The 23,730-nt window shown below is 48.8% G+C and overlaps 1 protein-coding gene across 4 annotated transcripts; it reads right to left on the bottom strand.

The window, feature by feature from the left end:
• Positions 1-781: 781 nt before the first annotated feature.
• LOC111835916 (zinc finger protein 512B-like) lies at positions 782-23,687 on the bottom strand. Of its 4 annotated transcripts, none has more exons than XM_023796702.2 (18): positions 23,545-23,686; positions 22,862-22,989; positions 22,348-22,417; positions 21,731-21,826; positions 16,280-16,356; positions 16,013-16,141; positions 15,461-15,639; positions 14,967-15,217; positions 14,555-14,626; positions 14,158-14,262; positions 12,829-12,932; positions 12,269-12,361; positions 9,858-9,998; positions 8,938-9,384; positions 8,291-8,392; positions 8,118-8,180; positions 7,937-8,035; positions 782-7,707 (listed from the first exon to the last, which is right to left on the bottom strand). In XM_023796702.2, exons 4-18 carry the CDS (start codon positions 21,816-21,818, stop codon positions 7,528-7,530), a joined length of 2,130 nt encoding a protein of 709 aa, XP_023652470.1. In that variant the 5' UTR covers positions 21,819-21,826; positions 22,348-22,417; positions 22,862-22,989; positions 23,545-23,686; the 3' UTR covers positions 782-7,527. The 4 variants fall into 4 exon arrangements, 3 of the variants coding, with proteins under 3 accessions (XP_023652470.1, XP_023652471.1, XP_023652469.1); XM_023796703.2 differs by having other exon boundaries at positions 22,339-22,382; XM_023796701.2 differs by having other exon boundaries at positions 22,348-22,382.
• Between the last annotated feature and the right edge of the window lie 43 nt (positions 23,688-23,730).

Raw genomic sequence — 23,730 nt, 5'->3', positions numbered from 1 at the left:
AGGGTCTTTTTCTCGACCTTGGATTCCCAGTCTGCCCCTGAGCATCCTGTAATGGCAACCTTTTGTGTAATGATATCCAAGTACGCTCATGACCTCGCTGGGGTTTGCATCTTCTGCACTGTTCTTGTTGCATTAAATCACTGGATGAAACGACGTGCTCAAGCATTTGTATGAACAAGATGGATAATAATGAAGGATCCTGTACCTCAGGCGAAACAGTAGTGGCCATTCGGAGCCTCACTCTGATGTTTATTTATAAACCTACTGTATCCTGTACCTGTTTTCATTTCCTCTAATTACATTAAAGAAATCCTTTGCAAAAGCTGCTTACGTTGTATTTCACCTGGAAGGTTTTTGGCATCGTAACCCAGGACGGCACAGACAGTTTGAGCAGACTTACCTGGCATCAGGTCGCAGGGCCCAGAAGCCCAATCAGCAAACGCCAGCCGAAGAGCCCAGGCCTGTGGGAGACACTCTAACAGCCAAGATCTCCAGTTGATCCCTGAGATTATCGGCTGGTCCCACAATCAGAGCCCCCTGATCTTCCAAACCCCCTCACTGTTGGTTTCGCTTATTTTCGCAGGAGTCATTCTCACCATTATGCGTATCAGTCAAACCTTCCCGAAAACCGCAATCGCAGCCAAAGGAGACGAATGGTGTTGACACCTGGTCACAGCAGAAGGGTGAGGTGCGGGTTGGAGGGTAGATGCTAGGCGTCTCCTAGTGTGCTCAAACATGCACATAATGCTGGTGTAGGTAGGTCAATGAAAGCTCCACACCATTTATTCAACTTCATTTATTCATCGTATGAAGGGTAACATTGCATGGGTAATGCAACGTCAAACTTCAACAGTACACCTTGAACCACGGCACAGTGCCTCCCCTCACCTTTCCAAGCCGTCGGCCGCGAGTCAGATCACAATGACGCTTTCAGCTTATTAATGTAAACAGCACCACCCAGAGCCCACCAAAAGACCTTCATAACACCTTCACAGCTTGCGTGTTGCGTCTGACATGTTGCACATGAGAGCACGGTGGAGGTCTCGCACAGGGCCCTTGGGGAAGCATGTTACTTAGCAACCTCGCCGAGGACGTCACTGTTGTCACGCTTATCAAAGCCGAGATGCATCGCTTATGAAGGCGTTACGAAAGTCACATTTAGGGCTCTTCAAAGTGAGACCCTGTAAACTTCCTACACTCAAAATTCACACGGAATATTTTTCTCACACATTAAACTTTTTAGACTATAGCATGTACTTCTTAAAATCTTCTCCAGAAACAAAACACCCTTTTGGAACCGTGAAAACACCCCAGTCCCCAGCCTCAGATGTTGCTCAGCTGGATGCTGGCTTGAGGATCAACCAAAAGAACTGAAGACAAGAAAACCTATAACGAAAGACGCAGCATCTCACTGGTTCTCGGAAGGATTGAGCTTATTTTAACAGGAAGTATACATTCGACAGGCTGCGAGGCTGTCAGGCCATTTCTGCTGAGTACTTGGATGGACTACATGTACACTATGCACATCTGTTCTCTCACAGAAACAGCACACCACATGACATTGTTACAAAAAAATGCAGCGTTTGGTTAAAAACCCCAGCAAAATAACAATACAGATATATAGTTGATACCTGTTAAAAACAGACCATCGGTAGTAAAGTATTAAAGATGCTGTGGGTATGAAAAAGCATCGTAGAATCAATTTAGTACATAATCTGCAATCCACTCAAAAGACAAATTATTTTTGTTAAAACAAATAAACATGCAAGTTAGCTGGAAACAAAGCTGGATGCACAAGGTGAGCAAACGTTACGTAAACGCACCAGTGCCTGACCCTCCTTGTGCTGCTTGGCTCTGGGGTCGAGCCCAGACTTTACCTTGATTCCTGAAAGGCTTCGGAAAACTATTTCAATGTAAAAACCACGTCCCGATTCTCATGCAGCCTTCTGCCATTGCACAAAATTGACCAAGCAATTATTTTTTTATAAGAACAAAATGGGACCGCAAAGTGGAGTATGTCAAGGACAGAAGTAATACATCAAGCACACAGACGGCTGGATCCCAGGTAGGCAGAGGTGAGCCAGCACCACCATCAGCCCGAACACATAAATACGGCTGACCCAAGATAGGTGTCGCTTTGCGGGCGCTTTCTGTGGATTACATTAATGGCTTCACTGCTCACAGGTCTGTAGCCACTTCCCCTAGGGCTCGTATCCAACCTTTGTAAATTCCTAAAGCTAAAGCTATGGAACAAAACATACCGGAAGCTTTGAGTCAAGGACTCACCTGCCCATCAGCTTCATCTGTCATGGCCAGCTTTTTGTTACTGGGGGTATATGGCCATTTACTATAGTACTCTGAATGACCTCAAGATTTGCTACCCTCTACCTCTGACTCCTGCAGCAGTTAAGGGAAGCTAAATATTTCACTGTTTTGCACCTGCAAAGGGCATCAAGACTTCATTAATCACATTCTACATGAAGGATTTATTATGGATATTTACAATATCCTGATCTACTCCTCAGATTACAAGAGCCATGTAGGATACATATGGACGTTTTGCAGAAGCTCTTGGATCGTAAGAAATGTGAATGTCATACAATAGAAACCAGCTTCCTTGGATATGTGATAAATATTCAAAGTGTACAAATGGAAGCAGGGGGAAGCAGTGAAAGGTTCATCCATACTGACCCCCCAGCTAGCAGAAGTATTTCATTGGGCTTCCTGCCACCCCATATGTTATGGGATCATCCTGTATTGGAAAAAAAATAAAACCATGATACATGAAAATGTTATACAAATGCTATCATGAATGACCCCACTGCTCAGCAAATTGTGTATAATGTAAGCTGGCCTGCAGACATCCAGAAATTGGGATCACCTAGCCTATACCATTTATAATAAAGAGAATTAAGAGGTTTTTGGGAATCACAAATTTCTACAGCCATTTAGGACTTTTGCTCCAATATGGATCCATGTACAACCAATGGAGAAGCAAACCTTAGTTCTGGGGAAGTGAACATCTGACATGCCACTACTTCTATTACATCCAGACCCTTCCGTGCCTTTTACTGTAGAGGTGGATGCCTCAGACCGTTCTTTTCAGAAGACAACGTGAACTGCCTAAATTATATACATGTATCTTCTTCTCCAGAAAGCTAGTAGAAAGGAGTTAAGATATTAGGAATCGGGAACGGTCAGCTGTAGGTGGCCTTCAAAGGGCTGAGACATTGGCTGGAAGACGCAACGTTCTTTCCTCATCTTTACCAATCATTAAAATATAGAACACTTTGGAACATCTAAGAGCTGGAACCCTAGTCAGGCATGCTGGTCCCTGTTAGTCAGTTATTTTTTGGTTTATCCTTCTTTATAAGCAAGGATCTATGAACGCAAAGGCTGATGCATCATCTCCCCTCAATGACTCTTCATAGGCTCACGACACTCCAGACACTATATTCCCATCACATGCATTGTACAGGTAGCTTCAAAATGGTGGGAATTAATGAATCAAATACCACAAACACGCACTTACAGCCCAGCAGTACAGCTTCCTCTACTACAACTCTGGACACCCAGGTATCTTGCATATGTCGTCACTTACCAAGAGCAAGTTCTGAATCCGTCGCTGTATCAAGATCTACCTCAGCTTGTAAAGACTGTCCTGACTGTGGTCGTCAGCTGCCCCCAGGCCCCCCTGAACCCTTGGCTGTGCCCAACCAGCTCTGGTCACGCATCGTTGTTACAGATCTTTCCAGCTGACATGATTCAACAGTCATTCCGGTGACTGTGATTAGTTTTCTAAGGTACCACATTCCTCTTCTACACATTTATCGGATGCTTTTTCCAAAGCGACATACAAGTGACATGAAAGGGACATTAGCAGAGTGTCAGTAAGGTCAGCCAGGGTTCCGGTAGCAAATGGGGTTAAAAGCCTTGCTCATGGGCCCAATGGTGATAGGATTACTTTGCCAGCCATGGGATTTGAGCCCATAACCTTCCAGACAGACACAGATTCCTAACCCCCAGGTTCCACCACCTCTAATTCTGGATGAAGGTCCTGCATATCCTGTCCAAGTGCTTTTGGACTACCAGCATTTCCACGTGGTGGACTGGATAGGCCAATAACCGAAGGGAATTCTTGGGTTCTGGCAGAGGACATTATGGATCACTCCATTAAGAATGTCCATTGTGCCCACCCAGACTGCCTGGTCCCTCATTCTCATGGGTGGCCCAGGTGCAGACAGTATTCTTCCAGTTAAATGTCAGATTAATTACAAAATACTGCTATGAACTTATAATGCACTGAGTGGCCTTGTGCCAGAATATCTTCGATATCTACTGGGCTCTTACAACCCTCCTCACCTGCTTCGATCTCAAGAAGCAGGATATCTATTAGTACATAGAGCAGAAAGTGCTATGGCAGGCTGCAGGGTCTTCTCTTATAGTGCTCTGCAGCTGTGGGATAGTTTCCCAGTGGATGTGCAAGATTCAGGCTCACTCTCAATATTCAATTCTAGACTAAAAACTTGTTTAGTCTAGCTTATAGGGACCCTAGCTAACTGTTCACTCCCAGTTAAACCTACAGTGTGAGGTGTAGAGCTGGGTGGGAATCAGTACCATTGGCTTTGGATGAACTGAACTGTCAGTCTGTCACTCTAGCTTCACACCCCTTTGTGGAATCGGGAGTGCTGACATTTCAGGGACTCCCCATGCCTGCGTTCCCACCTGCCGCTCCCTCACTTACGCCGCCATAGCCACATCTGCCGGAGCTTACATATTGCACTCACCTAACTGGTTGCACTATTTTTCTCTAGTCTCCTCTACTTTGGCTACTGTACTTTGTTTTTCCCCCATCCGTTCTCAGGTGTGCTGCCTGGAGACCCAAAAATCAAGACATCCCCCCTGCCCTGCTGCCGGTGACACCCCGTCTTCCTGAGACATACTTCCGTCCTGCCTGTGATGTATTTCCTGCCTGGCCTCCAGCACCGCTCATCCTGCCATTACCTGCCTGCCCTGACATCAGCATCCATAACTTCACTGGATCTTCCGCATTTACACCCCGATTTCAATAGTCTGCAGTGTATAAATCGGGACTTTTTAAATTTGACTTCCTCTGATGGCCCAAGGAGGATGGGCTCCCCCCTTTCAGTCTGGTTCTACCCAAGGCTTCTTCCTTCTAGGGAGTTTTTCCTTGCCACTGCTGCCTCTGGCTTGGTCTCTGGTGGCACTGGGCAGGAATAACAGCGCTGTGAAACAATGTAATGTCGTGAAAGTGCATTATACAAATAAAATTTAATTGAATTTAACTGAATCTTCTGAAATCGGCAGCTTCCCATTGAGGGGGTTCGATCACATCCTCAGAAACTTCTCATTCACGGACAAAGAATTGTCAACAATCACCTTTTCCCAAATACTGAAAGAGATGTACCATATCTCTCATGGTTTGTACCTGTGCTGTAACACAACCCAGGGTACCCTTATAACCTAAGCTAGAATGCAAAGTCTCATCTCTGAGTTGTGGTTTAAGCACTGCTTTTACTTCTTGGTTACTCTGTGCACGACTCTTGCATATATTGTATGATTATGATTCTGGATCTCTGACAAAACCCCTATACCGGACTTAGACTCTGAGTATTGCTTTGCGATTTGGAAATAAACTGCTACGCATCCGAGCGAGTGCATCGTATCTGCTGTTCCTGCCCTCAGGACCTCATGGATTATCAGATCTCTAACTACGATGATCAGAATAAATACAACAGGGCTACTAAGTACGCTCTTAATGTGCAAGGTGTTTCGAGTGGAGGGTCAAATGATGAGAACATTAAAACAGCAGCTGCCTAAAGCAGCTACCTGGAAGCTCATGCTGAAACAGGTCCAACTTGTTAAAAATCTGTCATTCGCTCGTTCTATTAGATGCCTTTCTGTTAACACTATGACAGATACCAGTCCTGTTCTGATGCCCTATAGCAGTTAAGGAATCTGCAAAAATGCATGGAAGAAGAGGGGGTATTTTAAAGTGCAAGAACCACATCTCTTCATGCCACACTGACATCACTCTTGGTACTTATTTAAGAACCATTTTTGGGGACTCAGAGAGCATGCATGATTAATGTAATTTGTGTGCGTGTATGTTTCGGCTAGTGTTGAATATTTTGCATTTCTACTTTCCAAATGCTAGGGCAGCATTTCTTACACAGTACAGTGTGGGTCCAAAATTCTAATTCCAAAACTTAGTGCTTTATCAGCTTCTCCAAGATGACATCAAGCACTCGCCACCGTGTGATATGATGTCGGCGAGCGTGACCCATCTGGAGTCATTGGAAAAAACCAGAAACGACTGAACTGTTCTATCCGAATATGTGTTTACCGGTACCGGGGCTGACCCCCCAACAAAAGCCCCCACCACAACAGATGAGGGAGTGCAGAACAACGGAGTCCCATCCCCATCATGATCTCAGCCCGAAGCAATTCAGCGTCTCCCGATCAGGCACTTCCAACACTGTGCGTTTTCTGCACCAAAGCAGAAATGAAAACCAACAAAAAATAGTAATCAGACAATAAAGCCACAGAAGGACATTCTGCTGAACGCTGGCAGCCACACTGTACCCAGCTCCTGTGGAAATATTGCACTGCTGCCCTCTGTGCTAAACAATCTCTGGACACAATGATCCAAAATAACTGCCATCCATTAAGAACATCCCAGTCTTAACCTCCAACAAATGACAGGAAAAAATACCAACAGCTTAGAATGCTACGCATATGTCAATACAAATCTGATTATCACAAGTAATAGTTTAGTACTCTGTGCAAAGAGAACAGCATTTAGATTGAAAAACCTCTAAAACACAACGTAAAACGACACATCTGATTATTACTTACATTGCATAAACTGCAATGATGCTAACAACTTAAGAACTGAATCGCTTAAAAATAGAATTGGAATCTGGGGGTCTCACACATCTGCCTATATAGACATATACACGGTCTACAGACCTACGGGTATACGGTCAGTTTATATATCTACAGCAAAGTTCAGCTGACACTAGTCATTTTGAATTTCAGCAAAAGGACAAAAAAAGCAACCTTTTAGACCGGCGCCCCCAGTGGCCAGGGCTGAAACAGCACCGCCAGCTTAGCAAGCAGGGCCTAGCTTACCATTACAGTCACAAAGTGAAGTTAACACAGCACAGATAGCTGGCCCTCAGAAATACTATGGGCTTAAAATATACTTTTTTTCACGCACCCACAACACCCCCATGCCCAATGTAATTACTTTGTTGGCAATAAAAAGTAAAAAAAGAAAAAAAAAATCTATCAACTTCTGGGGAAAACCTGGTATCTTTACCTGATATTTTAAAGTTCGAGTGAAAATAGCTTGTAATGCTCACTGTCTATACGCCTGCTGTTGTACGAGTCATTGGGGGATAGGAGCCCCCCTCCTCTCTGCAGGTCTGTTTTGGACAAAGCTGACACTCTCTGCTGAAGCTCTGCTGACGCAGCTTGTAACAGCCAGGGTATCAGAACGTTTCAGTCTCTGACCGAGCAGGCCCCAGCTTCCGACTCGTCACTGCCATCTGGTGGTCGTTCCTTGGGCTTGCGGCCCCTCTTCTTCACTGTTGCGCTGCTCTCCGACGCCCCCTTCAGGCCATTCTGTGAACCTTTGCTCCCGCTGCTGGGGCCTGGGTGGTTAGTGCTGCGGAACCAGTTCTGCTCCCAGGCAATAGTTTGGAGGCAAAGAAAAAGCCAGTGGTGAAAGTGGGATCTACCACCAAGGAGAGCGGACCACTGCTGGTCTCACTTAGAGCCATGCAGCTGCACGGAGCTGTTTTACACCATCTCACCTGAGAATTGGTCCACTTATTAGTCTTTATTTGAGAGCCGGGCTTTGAAAATCTGGGTCTTCCCTGAATCTTAGCAGCCAGCAGCCAGGCCTTACCTGAGAGTGCGTCTTCCCAATGTGGTACTTTACGCCGCTCTCTGAACCGAACTCCTTCTGGCACAGCAAGCAGGTGTACTTCCCTGCGGAGCCACCTCCCTGCCAGACGTAGGAAGCACAGCCTCCGTTAGCCACACACAGCCCCACACATTCATAGGTCAGACGGCCCGTGCCGGAGTACCTTCTCGCAGCCTGCCAAGTGGGCCTTCAGGCCGGCCGCACTCGTGTAGACGGCCTCGCAGCCCTGCAAGGCAAACAGCAGAGTGCAGCAGCAGGGGACGGTCTGTGCTGAAGCATGTGGGCAGGTGAGGGCTCAAGGCCACAGTGTACGGATGAAAAAAGGAGTCGTCTTACGGTGTTAGGACAGCAGATGAAGCCCTTCTCTTTCAGCTCCATCCTCCACCTTTCCACCGTCCCGGGGCTGAGGGTCAGAGGTCGTGGACGGGTGTAGTTGAGCTGGGACAGACGCCACACATGGGACTTTATGGTCCCCTCTCAGGACAGACTCACGTCCCACCAGGGTAGGAGTGTGTGGGTGTCTTTGTGTGTGCGTTCATGCGTGTGCAGGTATGCCTGTGTGTTTTTCTGCGTGAATGTATGTGTGTGTTTGCATGTGTGTGTTTCTGCGTGAGTGTGCGCATGTGTGTCTGTACATGGTTGTGCCTGTTTGCCTTTATGTGTTTGTGCATGAGTTCCTGTATGTTTGTTGTGTGAGTATATGCGCATGGGTGCCTGATTCTGTTGATGCTTGAGGATTTGCATGTGCTTGTATGTGTCGGTGCATGAGTGTGTGTGTACTTTTATATGTTTGTGTGTGAGCGTGTGCCCTCATGTGTTAGTGCATGAGTGTATATGTGCTTGTGGGTCTGTATATGTCTGTATGTGTTTGTGCGTAAGCGTGTGTGCCTGTATGTGTTCGTGCATGAGTGCCTGCATGTTTGTGCATTAGTGTCTACGTGTGTGGCTGTATGTGTTTGTGCACGAGTGTGCAGGGGTCTCACCTTCCTGCTGTCGGGGACGAGGTCATCCCTCCGATGCCGTCGTCCTCCCCAGTCACTGGCCAGCTCATCTTCTGCAATTTCCTGCAGGTGGAACACGGCCACCTGGGCGGATCGTCGCCGCACCCTTCCACTGGGTGTCCTCCCAAAGTCCTCCTCCGTCACCTCCGGCCGCCCCTCTTCCATGGTCAGCACATGCTCGGGCTGCCCCTCTTCCTCTGTTGACATGAGTCTTGTCGCCTGCTCCTCTTCCTCAGTCGGCATTCGTTCGCACCGACCCTCCCTCTTGGTGTCTCCCGGCTCTTGCTGTTCCTCTTCCTCCGTACTGCTGTCATCTCGATGCTCTTCCTCCTCGACTTCCTCCTCCATCTGCTCCTCCTTCTCACTCCCCCCATCATCCAGGTTCTCCCCTTTTTCGCGGCCCTCGTTCGGCTGCTGCCTCTTCGGGCCCTGCTCGGCAGAGTTGGGGGAGCCAGCAGAACCATGGACCGAGTCCAAGGCACAAACAGGGTGGGGGGAAGCAAGAAAAACAGCCACAGCTCTGTAGGCCATGAATATGCATTACAAACTACACAGTCGATAAACAAGCATAAACAAAACATCCCTGCTTCTAAAATGCATTTGATAAAACCAAATTTTGCACAATGAGTGCCACCTGTCCAGTCAAGTCTATACCTAGAAGGTCAAACATCTATAATAAATCCTTCCTCCCTTTCCAGGATTTACAACTACAGATAGAGAACTGGCGTCACTTACTTAAGCAAACATAGTCACAGTATTGGATATGCTGGTATCCAGGAGACTCTATTTTATCTGGCCATTTCCTTGGCTGCTCAATATAGAGTCCCTTCTTTCCCAGAAACCCCTTCTCCAGCCTTGCCACAGATAAACAGGGGTGAGAATATGGCCTAAGGCTTGCTCACCATGGCAGCACTAGTGGTCGCAGTGGCATGTGCTGATCGCAGGTGGTAATCTCGGCCGGCTTTGGACCTATAGTTTTTGCCACAGTGCTGGCACTGGAAGACCGGCACCTTGACCTCCTCTACTTCTCTGCCACATCGATTCTGGTGATGGAGATGGATGACATTTGATGAGCTCTGCACCAAACACTTATAAAAATGCTATCATGGAATAACAGACACATTAAATTATATCAGACTGTTGAACATATTACCTAAAATCAGACAGATCAGTGGTTAGCAAGGGCAGTGATGCTGAAGGTCAAGAAGTTGATAAAACACACCGACAGCAAGAAGCATTACTTTGGACTTGATTAACAAAAAAGGCAGAGTGATCTGAGAAGTGACTTAGAAAGAGTTCTGGTGACCAAGTGCCTGACCGGGGCAGCATCTACACACCTTAACATCCAAAAGGACAGATAAGCAGTTGGCTTCCCCATTTGGCACTAATTTATGAAAGTCAGTCAAGGAACTTAGGAGTTTTGGTTGAGGAATTTGCGGCAAGCTGAGCTTGGCTTTTGTTTCTAGCTGACTCTACACCCTTCCCTTTATGTTTCTGTGAGAAGCTAAGTGGCTTCTTTCCCATCTATCCCCTTCACTGTGCTTCCATTATGTTCCTGCTGTCCACTCCAAATGCTGCTCTGGCTTTATTCTCAGGAGGAATTACAATCTTGACAATCTATGCCTGGTTCGGAAATCCTTTGTCACCTCCTTCACCGTGGGAATTTGGAACAGTCAGTCTGCAGCCAACAGAGCTGACATCTTCTTTGCACTCGGCCATTCACTAATAATCCCACATCCTGACTGTCACAGAATCCTGAACTCTAGATACTCTGTTCACCAACAACTTCTTTTCCAACATTCTCAACTGGACTTGGTGGGGAAGGGTAGAGAGGTTTGGTAATCTCTAAGAGCTGGGACTTTCACACCTACTTTCTCTCGGCATTTAAGTACCACGCAATAACTATCACTAACTGCTGAATGGTAAATTGTTATCATTCATCATCAAGCAGGCACACTAGGCAACATTGTCGAAGAACTGTATTCTTCTATTGCATAGTACTCTTTATTCTTGGTATATTTCAGCACAGTGAGAGCAATGCTTTGGCACAACAATTTCCCTCTGGATAAACAAAGTTTTATCTGATATGATGCTGGTACACCACTATTCACTATTGCTAACTTCATCGACATTCATCGTGGTAGACCACAGGCTGCCGACTTCCACACCCTCCTGACATAATCTGGCTTGAGCCAGTTCTGTACTGCACTGACTCAGTGGATCAGAAATGAACTGGACCTCAGCCTGACACATCACTGGACCACAGGCCATCAACTGGTCATCCTTGGTGACCTCAACATCCATTTTGATACACCACAAGTTGCTGATTCCTTATGCTCATGACCTTATTAACCTCTCCAGCCAGTTCTCTACTCCACTGACTCACTTGGCCAGAAATAAACTAGACCGCATCATGACATTACTGAACCACAGACAACTGACTTGTCACCCCTTCACATGTCTCTGATCACTACTTTATTCAATTCACCCTCTCTCTGTTCTATCTGTCACCCCTTCCTTGCATCCCCTTCTACCATAACCTTTGATTCCTCTTCCCTACTTACTTCTCTGTCTTGGTCTCCTCAGCTCTTCCCTCCCTGGACCAGTTCTTGAAGCACAAGATGTCATTCATGTATTCGGATCTACCGTAACCTCATACCTTGACACGCTCAGTCCTACCTCCTGCTGGCCGGCACGCTCGTTACCCTCACACCTGGCTCTCCAGGGATGTTTATGAACAAAGCCCAGGATGGCTCAGCGGAAATGGCAGGAAACAAATCATGCTCTGGTTCTGGCTGAGTACCGATCAGTCTTATCGTTTTTCTCTTCCTCAAGACACCCTCTGGCTCTGGCTGAGTACACAAGTCTTTTCTTTCTTTTCTTGTGTGCTGTAGTGACATCCTGTCTAACCTTCTTCTGTCAGTAGGCGAATGACACTTGGTGATCCCTCCACCATGTGAAAATAAGTGGTTCATCAATGGTAGAATGAGCTACTCATCCAAATCTGGTCAGCAGTCTCCCTCTTAGCTTTCAAGGAAACCTTTCTGGGAACAACTCATCTAACCACTGACCTGCCTCATCTGCATTGTCCATTCACTGGTTGTGCTTCCTTGACAAAAATGGATGCTCTTCTATTTTGCATTTAGGAACCTAACCTTCATGATGTGCTGATTTGAATGACTTGATGAATTGTATTACTATTACAATACTTTTGAAGTATTATGTACCTTACTGTTTGTTGCTGTGGACAAAATCCACCTCCTAAATAAATGTTACATTTAAAATGGATCTCACACAACTGCTGGCTAGTTACCTTGTCACTGTGCTCCACGGCGGTATGGAACTCCAGCCCAGCCCTGGAACAAAACTGCCTCCGGCACTGAGAACAACTGAGAGCATCCTGGAGCTGCGGGAGAGGTAGGGGTTAAAGCCCCACCACATGGGGGTGTCCCTAGGGGAAGGACTGTACTGTAGTTTCTGAGGTTTCCAAGCAGTGCAATATGCAATAATTGGGTAATAATGTAATAACCAATAGATGGCATAGTGGTTAAGTTACTAGACAGTAACATCAAGTGCTTCAAGTGGATAATATCTAAATGGGTAAAAACTGAGCTAAAATGATCATGTAGCACTTCAGTGGAATACTTTAAGAGCATGACAAGGTTAATAGCGGTGCATAACAATGTTAGGCTTGAGTGGATCTTAGGCACAGAGAAAAGATGTGATCAGGAACGATGCAGCATCATTTTTCTTGCTACCAATAAGATAATTAGTCGTCTGTGGCTTTGCTACACAACAATGGTCATGCAATGCTGATGTGACTATGTGTGTACTGTCAGACAGCCAGCACTGGTAGCATGAGGGAGTGGTTACCTTCTGGCAGACCTCTGTGCGTCTCGGGAGGGCTGGTAAGGGCCTCCTGACGGGACCCCTGGACCGTTCGATCAAGGTGGGCCACCCCCGGCCATCAGGATGCTCTGTGGGGTAGATGACCAGTTAGGCAACTGCAGCGACCATTGACCGTCAATCAATAGACACTATTATCCAGGTGGGCTCAACTCCCAGATATAACAGCCTGCTTGTTTCTGGGGCATTCGCCCCATCAGAGTGCACCTTCCACACAAGAACAAGCTGCCCCAGAAAACCAGGGACAGTCTGGGTATGATCCCTACACCCACAGGAGAACTATTTGGGAGGACTTCTGCCGGAATGTACGAGAAGTTTAAAGTTAAGTGTGCATGAACATTGAAGGATGTTTCAGAGAGCTTCCCCAGCTGGCCTATGGAGGTTTGAACATGCCTGGCTGCATCACAGCTTCATGCAAAAGGCAGGAGTGGTGTTGGGTTACTGAGCTCTTCACCCGGAGTGAAAAATGCACTTAATTCTCAGTTGGTTTCCTGCCTGCTGAGCTGCCTGTTGAGGATCACAGTAACTGACTGGAAAAAGACAGTAAATGAGGAACAGGCCATAGCCAGTGAAGCCAAAATAGGAAATACATCCATCTACCAACCACTTATCCTGGTCAGGGTCTCAGGGGGGCTGCGGTTTATCCCGGGCAGCACAGGGCAAAAGGGAGGGGACACCCTGGATGGGATGACAGTGTGTGTACACACACAGCAACACACTCTGGGCAATGTGGAAATGCCAGTTAGCATAACTACATGCCTTTTTACTGCTGGGGAAGCTCGGAATACCAGGAGGAAAGGGCTACAACACTAAGAAAACGCAAGCCGCATCACTTGAGATTACCTAGGTATGAGTCACCTTACCGGAAGTCTGAAATTACAATTAATTACATTATCGCTTAAAAGTAACAAAAGGACAACGAATGGGTCAGGTATTTATCTGAGGTCAGCACAGGCTCACCCATTCCTGCGCCCACGATGCAGGTTTTTCGTTAACAGTCCCAGGTTAGTATAACTGGAGCACTGTTGGTGCAGAGAGGAAACCATTTTCTGTGCAGTTATTTCAGACGTGAGACTATTTAAACCACACTCTCGTTGAGCATCCTGTGAGACACTGACCGCCTCTAGCACAGCTGTGTGGCTCAGGTACAGAGGTCTCTGTGCTAAAGGAAGCTTGTGTGCAATGAGCAGGTCGCGGGACGGGAACTCTGCTCCCCTGAGGAGGGACGCTATGACCCAAGGGGACGTGGCACTGCCGTAGAAATGCAGGTCTGCCCCTGTCTATGGGCTAGCTTACCAGGGTGGGAGGCGGGGGGGGTCTTCCTCATGCAGCCTTGGGTGAAGCCGTTCCAGTCAGCTCCTGCCCCCCGGCCCTTCGGTCTGTCCTCCGACTGGGTCAGCCCTGCATTTAAACACACGAAAACAGACACACACAAAGTTAAGATATTCCTATCATTGTTGTGACTTTCCATTCAATTCTTTGGGGAAAAACCCTAGTCCCAACAATGTCAACCATAACCCCTACCAAGCCCTAACCTTAACCATAAGTAACCGAACACTTCGGCATTTTTAGTTTTTTGATAGCACAGATTCAGAGATTGTTATTAAATTAAGTTTCCTGCGGTGCAGACTGAAAACACGGACAAAACAACAGGTTTTTAATCATATTATGGGGACATTTGAAGACGGATCACCTTTCAGGCCAAAGGTGCCAGATATGGACGGCTGATCCCCAGTGAACTTCTTGGGAGTTTTTTGTTTCCTTCCTGGCTCAAGTAGAAGACAAAAAGCAAAGAAGATGCAGGACAATGAGTGTCTCAGATGGCGTCCAGATGCAGACGGCCCCCCACAACCCACCCACTCTGTGTGCCTGGCCATAGGGGAGGCCCGCTCAGCTGCACGGCAGCCAGTCACTTCATGTGTGTCAGCCCACTGCTGTGGGGTCGCCCTTGTAAGCCTAACCCTGTTTACTGTGACCACAGTGCCGCCCTGGTGGTAAGCACTGAGAGTGTGTTTAACGTCAGCTCTGAGCCTCTGTGACCTAAACCGTGTACGACCCAAGGCTGTGGTCTCCTCCCCTTTCCGCTCCTGGGACTGTGCTCTTACTATGCCTCGATCTCTCCAGATCCTTCTCCTCCTCCTCTGCCTCCTCATGCTCCTCTGCCTCCTGCAGAAGCGGGGAGGGACTGTCACTCTCGCTCCCACTGCTGGCAGAGGTCCAGGACGAGCTGTCAGAAGAGCTGCTGCTGCTCGGCTGGGTCTGGGGCACTCTCTCGCCATTCTGGGCTGGGTGGGCTGTGTGCTGGGCCTTCAAAACCTTCGGGACCCCAGGGATGGGGTTTGGGGATTTTGTGGGCCTGTGGTGGGGAAGGTAATTAAATTAACCCTGCCTCATTATACTTAGGGAGTAAAGGCAGACAGCCCATTCAATGGTACAGCAGCGATGAGCCTCTCCTCGGATGTTACGAAGGTGAACCTATGGATGTTCCATTCCTTATCATTATAAATGGCAGTTCTCAAGAAGGAAACACCTGCTCATACTAAAGCCCCAGTCTGTTAGCTGCCCTACTGCTGTGCCACAGCAGATGGAATTCTGGTACCTTTTCCCACTGGTTTTCCTGGTGGGTGAAAGCTCTGGTGCCCCGAACCTGAGCCGTGCTGGTGCGCGGAGGGCCCAGCCAGGGTGGCTCCAGGCCAGGTGCTTCCTCAGGCGAGCCTCCGTGGAGAAGACGCCCTTGCAGTGTGGGCAGTGGTGACTCTGGCGCTCTGCTGGCGGCACCTGCGGCACAGCACACATGAACGTGAGCACCTCGTGCCGAACATGGCTCTCCGACTCTCGCTTCAGCTCTTACCCCTTGGCAGCGTGGGCCCTTACCCCCGGCAGCACTGGCCGGGGCCCTTACCCCCGGCAGCACTGGCCGGGGCCCTTACCCCCGGCAGCACTGGCCGGGGCCCTTACCCCCGGCAGCACTGGCCGGGGCCCTTATCCCCGGCAGCACTCTCCTGCCCTGGCCGCAGCCCTTACTCCTTGGCAGCACTCTGACCCGAGCCACGGCCCTTACCCTCTGTTAGCTCCAGCTGGCCCCAGCCCCAGCCCCAGCCCCAGCCCTTACCCCCTCGCAGCCTTAGCCGGCCCCGGGGGTAGCACTTACCCCCTGACAGCGCTGGTAGTGGTACTTGAGGCCATAGAGGCTGGGAAAGTCGAGACAGCAGCCAGGGCGAGGGCAGCGCACTCGAGCCTGGCTGCGAAATCGCTCCCTCCACTGAGACAGCATGGCCCCCTGTGTCGGGGAGGAGGGAGGGACACACACACACACACACACACACACACACACACAAAGCCGTTGAAAAAACAATGCTTTTGCTGAGGCAAAGGACAGCACAGGCTAGACTGAGAAGAGCCACTGTGGGTCACCTACTGGGACAGGTCTCAGCTCCTGGCTCCCAGGCCGAGGTCGCTCTCCACACCTGCCGTCCATGGCCTCCTCACAGGGACCTGGGTAAAAGGAGCAGAACACTGAGTGAGTGACAGCTCCTCATACATTTGAATTAGGGATGGGCCGATCCACATTTTTTCAGTTCCAATCCGACTCCAATCCACAACTGCCGATACCGATACAGATTCCGACAGAAAAGCTTTTTACTTTGTTATACTTTATATATTAATTTTTTAAGCTAGTAAATACAGATGGAAAAAATGACAAAAAAATTTAATTAGGCTACAAACATACATAACGTACTGTTCCACCTCGTTTGTACGTCTAGTTTTAAGCGTTTTTGAGGCATTTGCAGTTCAGTATGAATATCTTCAAAGCTAGTATACACAAGTGGCGAATGCATAAAATTTTAACACAATTTTTCTCCCATTGGTGTCAGCTCAGTTACACTTTGTTGCGATGGCAGCCCCTCGTGTATCACAAGCTGCAGCGAGTTCGCAAGACAGTCATAGTTAGCGACTCCCAAATCATCCATTGCTTTTTTTTTTGTCTTGCACAGTTGCGTGCGCTTTGTTAAATGGTATTGTCCATTAAACGCTATTCCCACCTCTCAAAACTTTATTTTACAAAGACTGCAAATCGCTATGCTACTGGTTTCTGTTAAAAGCATAAAATCGTCACGTCTTTTATCTTACGCTCCTCGTACTGCGAAGGGTATGCGCGTGACATCACAGCAGGCGGAAGTCACTGTACTCACGCCCACTGAGTAGCAAAAAAGACTGAGGGGCAGCGATAGCGTTCGATTTGTATGCCGCAAAAAAACACATGTAAAATGGGAAAGAGCTGTCGTGCGATTGATTGTTCAAATAGATTTAACACGAAATACTGTAGGAGCTATCTTTCTAGAGATTGTCAAAAACTAAGTAAGTATAGGACGTGGATCGGTCACGCATGGCCGATACCCGATCCGACAAATAGGTCTGGATCGGTGCATCACTAGTTTGAATACCTCCTTACTCTTCTTCACTCTTCCTTACTCGTCCTCACACCTTCTCACTTTTCCTCGCTGCACTTTGACTCCCCCTTGCACATCCATACGCTCACTCAACCTTGCTTTCCTTCTCACCTACTCTTCCACTCTCTTCCTTACTCCTCCTCACACCCCCTTTCTCATCCTCCCATCCTCTTACTCTTCCTCCCAGTACCAGCCCATCTCTGATGTATTTAGTGTTTTCTTCTTCTTAAACTGAATTTGTGCTCATACTGTGAAATTCAGTCCTCAGAGAGCAGCAATACTCAAGCGTGGGGACTGTTTATGTGGCCATGTTGCGATGGCAGTAATATTAGCTTCGGTCCCTGTGCTCAAGCACACACTGAAACGCAGGCTACCTGTCGCTCTGTCCTTAACACAAACACATATATTTATGTCAGTTGTCACCTCACATACATATGTATTTACAGATATACTCATACTGAATTTTATAAATAACTGTACCGTGAAACGGGACTATATTTAGTGAAATTCAGAAGAGGCACCTGTGAAAACTTACAAGAAACCCAGCTGACACCTGGAAGCAGCAGGTTGGCAGCTATGAGCCAGGCAGTGTGCCCCTCCACACCACTCATGGTCGTGACAGGCCACATCCACCACACCGCACTCGATCGAGACAGACCACAGCCCACACACCGCTCATGGTCGTGACAGGCCACAGCCCACACACCGCTCATGGTAGTGACAGACCACAGCCCACACACCGTTCATGGTCGTGACAGACCACAGCCCACACACCGCTCATGGTCGTGACAGACCACAGCCCACACACCGCTCCTGGTCGTGACAGACCACAGCCCACACACCGCTCATGGTCGTGACAGACCACAGCCCACACACCGCTCATGGTCGTGACAGGCCACAGCCCACACACCGTTCATGGTCGTGACAGACCACAGCCCACACACCGCTCCTGGTCGTGACAGACCACAGCCCACACACCGCTCATGGTCGTGACAGACCACAGCCCACACACCGCTCATGGTCGTGACAGACCACAGCCCACACACCGCTCATGGTCGTGACAGACCACAGCCCACACATCGCTCATGGTCGTGACAGACCACAGCCCACACACCGCTCATGGTCGTGACAGACCACAGCCCACACATCGCTCATGTTCGTGACAGACCACAGCCCACACACCGCTCATGGTCGTGACAGACCACAGCCCACACACCGCTCATGGTCGTGACAGACCACAGCCCACACACCGCTCATGTTCGTGACAGACCACAGCCCACACACCGCTCATGTTCGTGACAGACCACAGCCCACACATCGCTCATGTTCGTGACAGACCACAGCCCACACATCGGTCATGTTCGTGACAGACCACAGCCCACACATCGCTCATGGTCGTGACAGACCACAGCCCACACATCGCTCATGGTCGTGACAGGCCACAGCCCACACATCGCTCATGGTCGTGACAGGCCACAGCCCACACACCGCTCACGGTCGTGACAGACGACACCCGCCACACCGCACATTATCATGTCAGGCCATATCCCCCACACTGTGCATGGTCATGACAGGTCACACCCCCCACAGTGCACTTGGTCTTGAAAGGCCTCAGCCCCCACACCATGCACAGTCATGACATTGTTCAAGAACATTGTGAACAATTCTGTCCATCTGCCTTTAGCTATTGGCACATCCCACCAGCGTATTACAATAAGTGCTGCTGGGGATTGTTTCTGCCTGCTTCCATCAAGTACTGCAATGTCTCCTGCCAAGGTACCTGCCCCACCCCCAGCCATAACACAGGCCAGGACAGCATTTAAACACCACTATTTCACTACATTTACGCATGTAGACCACTCGCTTATATATTTATGCACATATATCTGTTTGTTTGTACCACGTTTATTGTCTGTATAAAAGTCCTGACTTTTGCAAGCTGTATTTGTATTTCTGTTCTTCTGCTGCTGTAGGAAAGTGAATTTCCACAGGGATCAATAAAAATGCATGACTGTCTGTCTGTCTCTGACCTCACATGAAAGATCACCCACCATCTACTGATCACCCACCATCTTCTCCACTAGCAAACCTTTAAGCTGTTTTGCATACAAAGTGACGACTGGCACTGTGATATAGATGTCTTGTTTTGAGGATTGTCACTGGCATAAATAAAAAAATCCACCCATGATAAAACTACCGATCAAGTACAGGATCACGATGGGTCTGGAGCCTCTCCCAGGAAACACAGGGCAGGGACGAGAAGTCCTAACCTGGTAGCTAAGAGGACAATTCTATCCACTGGCTACTGCCAACGGCAACCCAGCACGAAAAACAGGCTACATAAATGCACAGAGCCCCCCCCCAAGCTGGTGATGTTATGCTGAGCAGGGTCTGAGCATAAAGCTAAAACCGCCATGGTTAATTGTAATGACAAGGGTCTTCTGAAAGAAGCCTGTTTACTTAGTGACTCTTTGAATACATCCATGGGTGTTACCCTCTGCAATGCTGCTCTCTTGATCATTATTACATATTACAGTCTGTTTATGGAACATGTTTAAAATCAAACAATGATCCCCTAGAAACCTCAGGGACCAGTTCACCTTGCTGCCATTAACTCACATGGACAGGTCACCTCACTGTACTCACTGCGGGACACTCACACAAACTGGTCACCTCACTGCGGAATAATCACACAGAGCAGTCACCTTGCCATAATCACTACAGGACACTCACACAGACCGATCACCTCGCTGCGGGACACTGACACAGACCGATCACCTCGCTGCGGGACACTGACACAGACCGGTCACCTCGCTGCAGGACACTCACACAGACCGATCACCTCGCTGCAGGACACTCACATAGACTAGTCACCTTGCCTTCATCACTGCGGGACACTCAAACAGACCGGTCACCTCGCCATCATCATTGTGGGATACTCACAAATCCAGTCACCTCACTGTCCTCACTGCAGGACACTCACAAAGACCGGTCACCTCGCTGCGGGACACTCACACAGACCGGTCACCTCGCTGCGGGACACTCACACAGACCGGTCACCTCGCTGCGGGACACTCACACAGACCGGTCACCACACTGTCTTCGCTGCAGGACACTCACACAGACCGGTCACCTCACTGTGGGACACTCACACAGACCGGTCACCTCGCTGTGGGACACACACACACAGACCGGTCACTTCACAGTCCTCGCTGCGGGACACTGACACAGACCGGTCAGCACACTGTCTTCGCTGCGGGACACTCACGAAGACCGGTCACCTCACTGTGGGACACTCACACAGACCGGTCACCTCGCTGTGGGACACTCACACAGACCGGTCACCTCACTGTGGGACACTCACACAGACCGGTCACCTCGCTGCGGGACACTCACACAGACCGGTCACCTCACTGTGGGACACTCACACAGACCGGTCACCTCGCTGCGGGACACTCACACAGACCGGTCACCTCACTGTCCTCGCTGCAGGACACTCACACAGACCGGTCACCTCACTGTGGGACACTCACACAGACCGGTCACCTCACTGTGGGACACTCACACAGACCGGTCACCTCACTGTGGGACACTCACACAGACCGGTCACCTCACTGTCCTCGCTGCAGGACACTCACACAGACCGGTCACCTCACTGTGGGACACTCACACAGACCGGTCACCTCACTGTGGGACACTCACACAGACCGGTCACGTCACTGTCCTCGCTGCAGGACACTCACACAGACTGGTCACCTCGCTGTGGGACACTCACACAGACCGGTCACCTCACTGTGGGACACTCACACAGACCGGTCACCTCGCTGTGGGACACTCACGAAGACCGGTCACCTCACTGTCCTCGCTGTGGGACACTCACACAGACCGGTCACCTCACTGTGGGACACTCACGAAGACCAGTCACCTCACTGTCCTCGCTGCAGGACACTCACACACACCAGTCACCTCGCTGTGGGACACACACACACAGACCGGTCACTTCACTGTCCTCGCTGCGGGACACACACACAGACCGGTCACCTCGCTGTGGGACACTCACACAGACCGGTCACCTAACATCTACTGATATCAATAATAAACAGTAAAAACAGTACTAAAATATACAGATATCCAAAATAGAGAATAAAACCAGTAATAAAGCATACTGCTATCAGTAACAGACCTTAAAAACAGTAATAAATTATACTGCTATCAGCAAGACAGTAAAAACAGTAACAGAGTATGCTGATTAGTAACAGACTGTAACAACAATAATGAAGTATATTGGTATGTCACATTGCATGCATATGCTGTACAGTCCATCGCATAAGGCACTGTAAAATGCACTGCACTCGGTTTAAGGACATGGTGCCGAGGCAGGATATGCAGAATATGCAAAGGCATGAAGGCAAACTCACCCTCCTTACTGTGCTCCAGCCCTGGCCTCCTGTCACCTGCCGCTGGGCTCATGCGGGTGCGCCCCCCTGGCCGGCCGCCCCCCAGCATGCCCGTCACTGAGGACACAGACGCAGCCTCACAGACCACCCGCTGCAGACGCCAGGGGCCTCCAAGGCCATGCCCATGCTACACACCTTCACTCCCTGATCATTCACACCTGCAGCTCATCTAGCAATACATTAACACTTACATTTATATTTGTATTTATTTAGTAGACACTTTCATCCAAAGTGACGTACAATTGAGAAAGCAGGGTCAGACAGTCCCTGGAGCAATAGCAAGTTAAGGGCCTTTGCTCAGGGGCCCAACAGTAATGTCACTCTGTCTACCCTTGGATTCAAGCTGGGGTTTCGTGCTGTTTGTCTTCTCAGCCTCAGTGTTGCGGATTTCTGAGCTTGTAATTTGTGTTGCTCATGATTTTCATTCTCTGGTTAATGGTGCAGCTTAATGTCCTGGATTTTGTTGCTGTCTGCCTTAGCCCCATAGCCCTGCTCTGATCCAGTCTTGTTCTTTATGATTCTCGTTGGATCTAGCAGATGGGTCAAACCAAGCTGTGTCAAAGGCATACCTCACATACCTTACAGTGGATCCTGTCAGTCCTCGACGACCAATCTGTCAAATAGGAAAAAGAGGAAACCCATCTGTACCTGCCAAGATGGAGGCCATTTCACTGCGTCTCATTTTTACATTTTTTCAGATTTTTAAATCATGACATAGGGCAGCTGTTGGTGTAGCATTTATGCCATAAAGAACACTAGGAGCTGGGAAGAAGCTTTATATGTGTTGGTTTTGACTTTCCTTTGGCTACAAGACTGTAGAATAGGAGGTACCGAGCTTTTGGGGGTCTAAGACCTTATTTTGTGTGTCTGTTTAGACACACATATACTCATGAAGTGAGTCATTTCACAATGGCAACTGATATCCCCAGATGGTACTAATGCAGAACCACACTCTATGGGCACATTAAAATGGTGCATGCAAATATGCAGCCTCGTAGGTGACATGTAGCGGTCCTTCTTTTACATGTAACGGTTCAGAGATGCCAGTGCTATGAAAGCGTGTCTTTGCTGCGGGAGGGAGGCCACACCTACCTGGGACGCCGGAGCAGTAGGCGCGAGCGGGTGGGCGCGCAGAGCGGGTTCGCCCACGTGGAGCCGGGTGGGCGAGCAGGGCTTGGCCGAGTGCCTCGAGCTGTCAGGTCTTCGTCACACCTGGCATGCTGTGCGAGGACGGAAGCACGCGACCCCGCGCTCATCACGCTCCTTTCATTATTATAGAATACATCGTCATCCTTTCATGATTATGATTTTATATTTTTTTTTTGCTGTTGTCGTTCTTATTATTGTTATCGATTTTTCGCGCTCGCACCCTGCGCCGCGAGACCGGCAGGCGCGCGTCACTAAATGACATTACCTGAGCACCTTCACCTTTTCAGCGGCTCTGCTTTAAATACCACGGAAACTAGGGCTAGCTTTCTTTAACCGCCTAAACTGTCAACACCACGAAAATATATTTTTAAAAGAAGGAGAAACCGCTGAGACAGAAGAGGGATCACTCTCGGGATCTAAAACATTGAATTAAATTCAAGAGCCTTTTTATAAGGCAATGGAGCAAAATGGCGACTTATTATTATGAAGGAGGGGTAAAAATATCCCTGCGCTCCAGCTAAAGGGAAAGCGAGGAAAACATATTTGGGGCGACGATTTTCGGCAGCCGTGGCGGAGTGAAAGGAGCCGTAGCCAGGAGAGCGGCCGGGGAGGGCGGCCGAGCTTACCTGCGGGGTATTCGGCCATTTCGGAGCGGAGCCTCCGAGCTCCGGAGCGCCGCGCAGAGCCGCTCGCCGGGTCATGCGCGGTCCCCCTTCTTACCTCTGACACTGTAACTACACTGGGAGCAAGTTGCAAACTCTCGCGTTATTTTTTTAATCCGCAAATTAATGTCCGATTTCTCCCAAATAAGA

The sequence above is a fragment of the Paramormyrops kingsleyae genome, chromosome 8, assembly GCF_048594095.1.
Source record: "Paramormyrops kingsleyae isolate MSU_618 chromosome 8, PKINGS_0.4, whole genome shotgun sequence".
NCBI classification, from domain to species: Eukaryota; Metazoa; Chordata; class Actinopteri; order Osteoglossiformes; family Mormyridae; genus Paramormyrops; species Paramormyrops kingsleyae.
The sequence above is the reverse complement of the archived record's forward strand: the minus strand, read 5'-3'. Positions and strand labels throughout refer to the sequence as shown.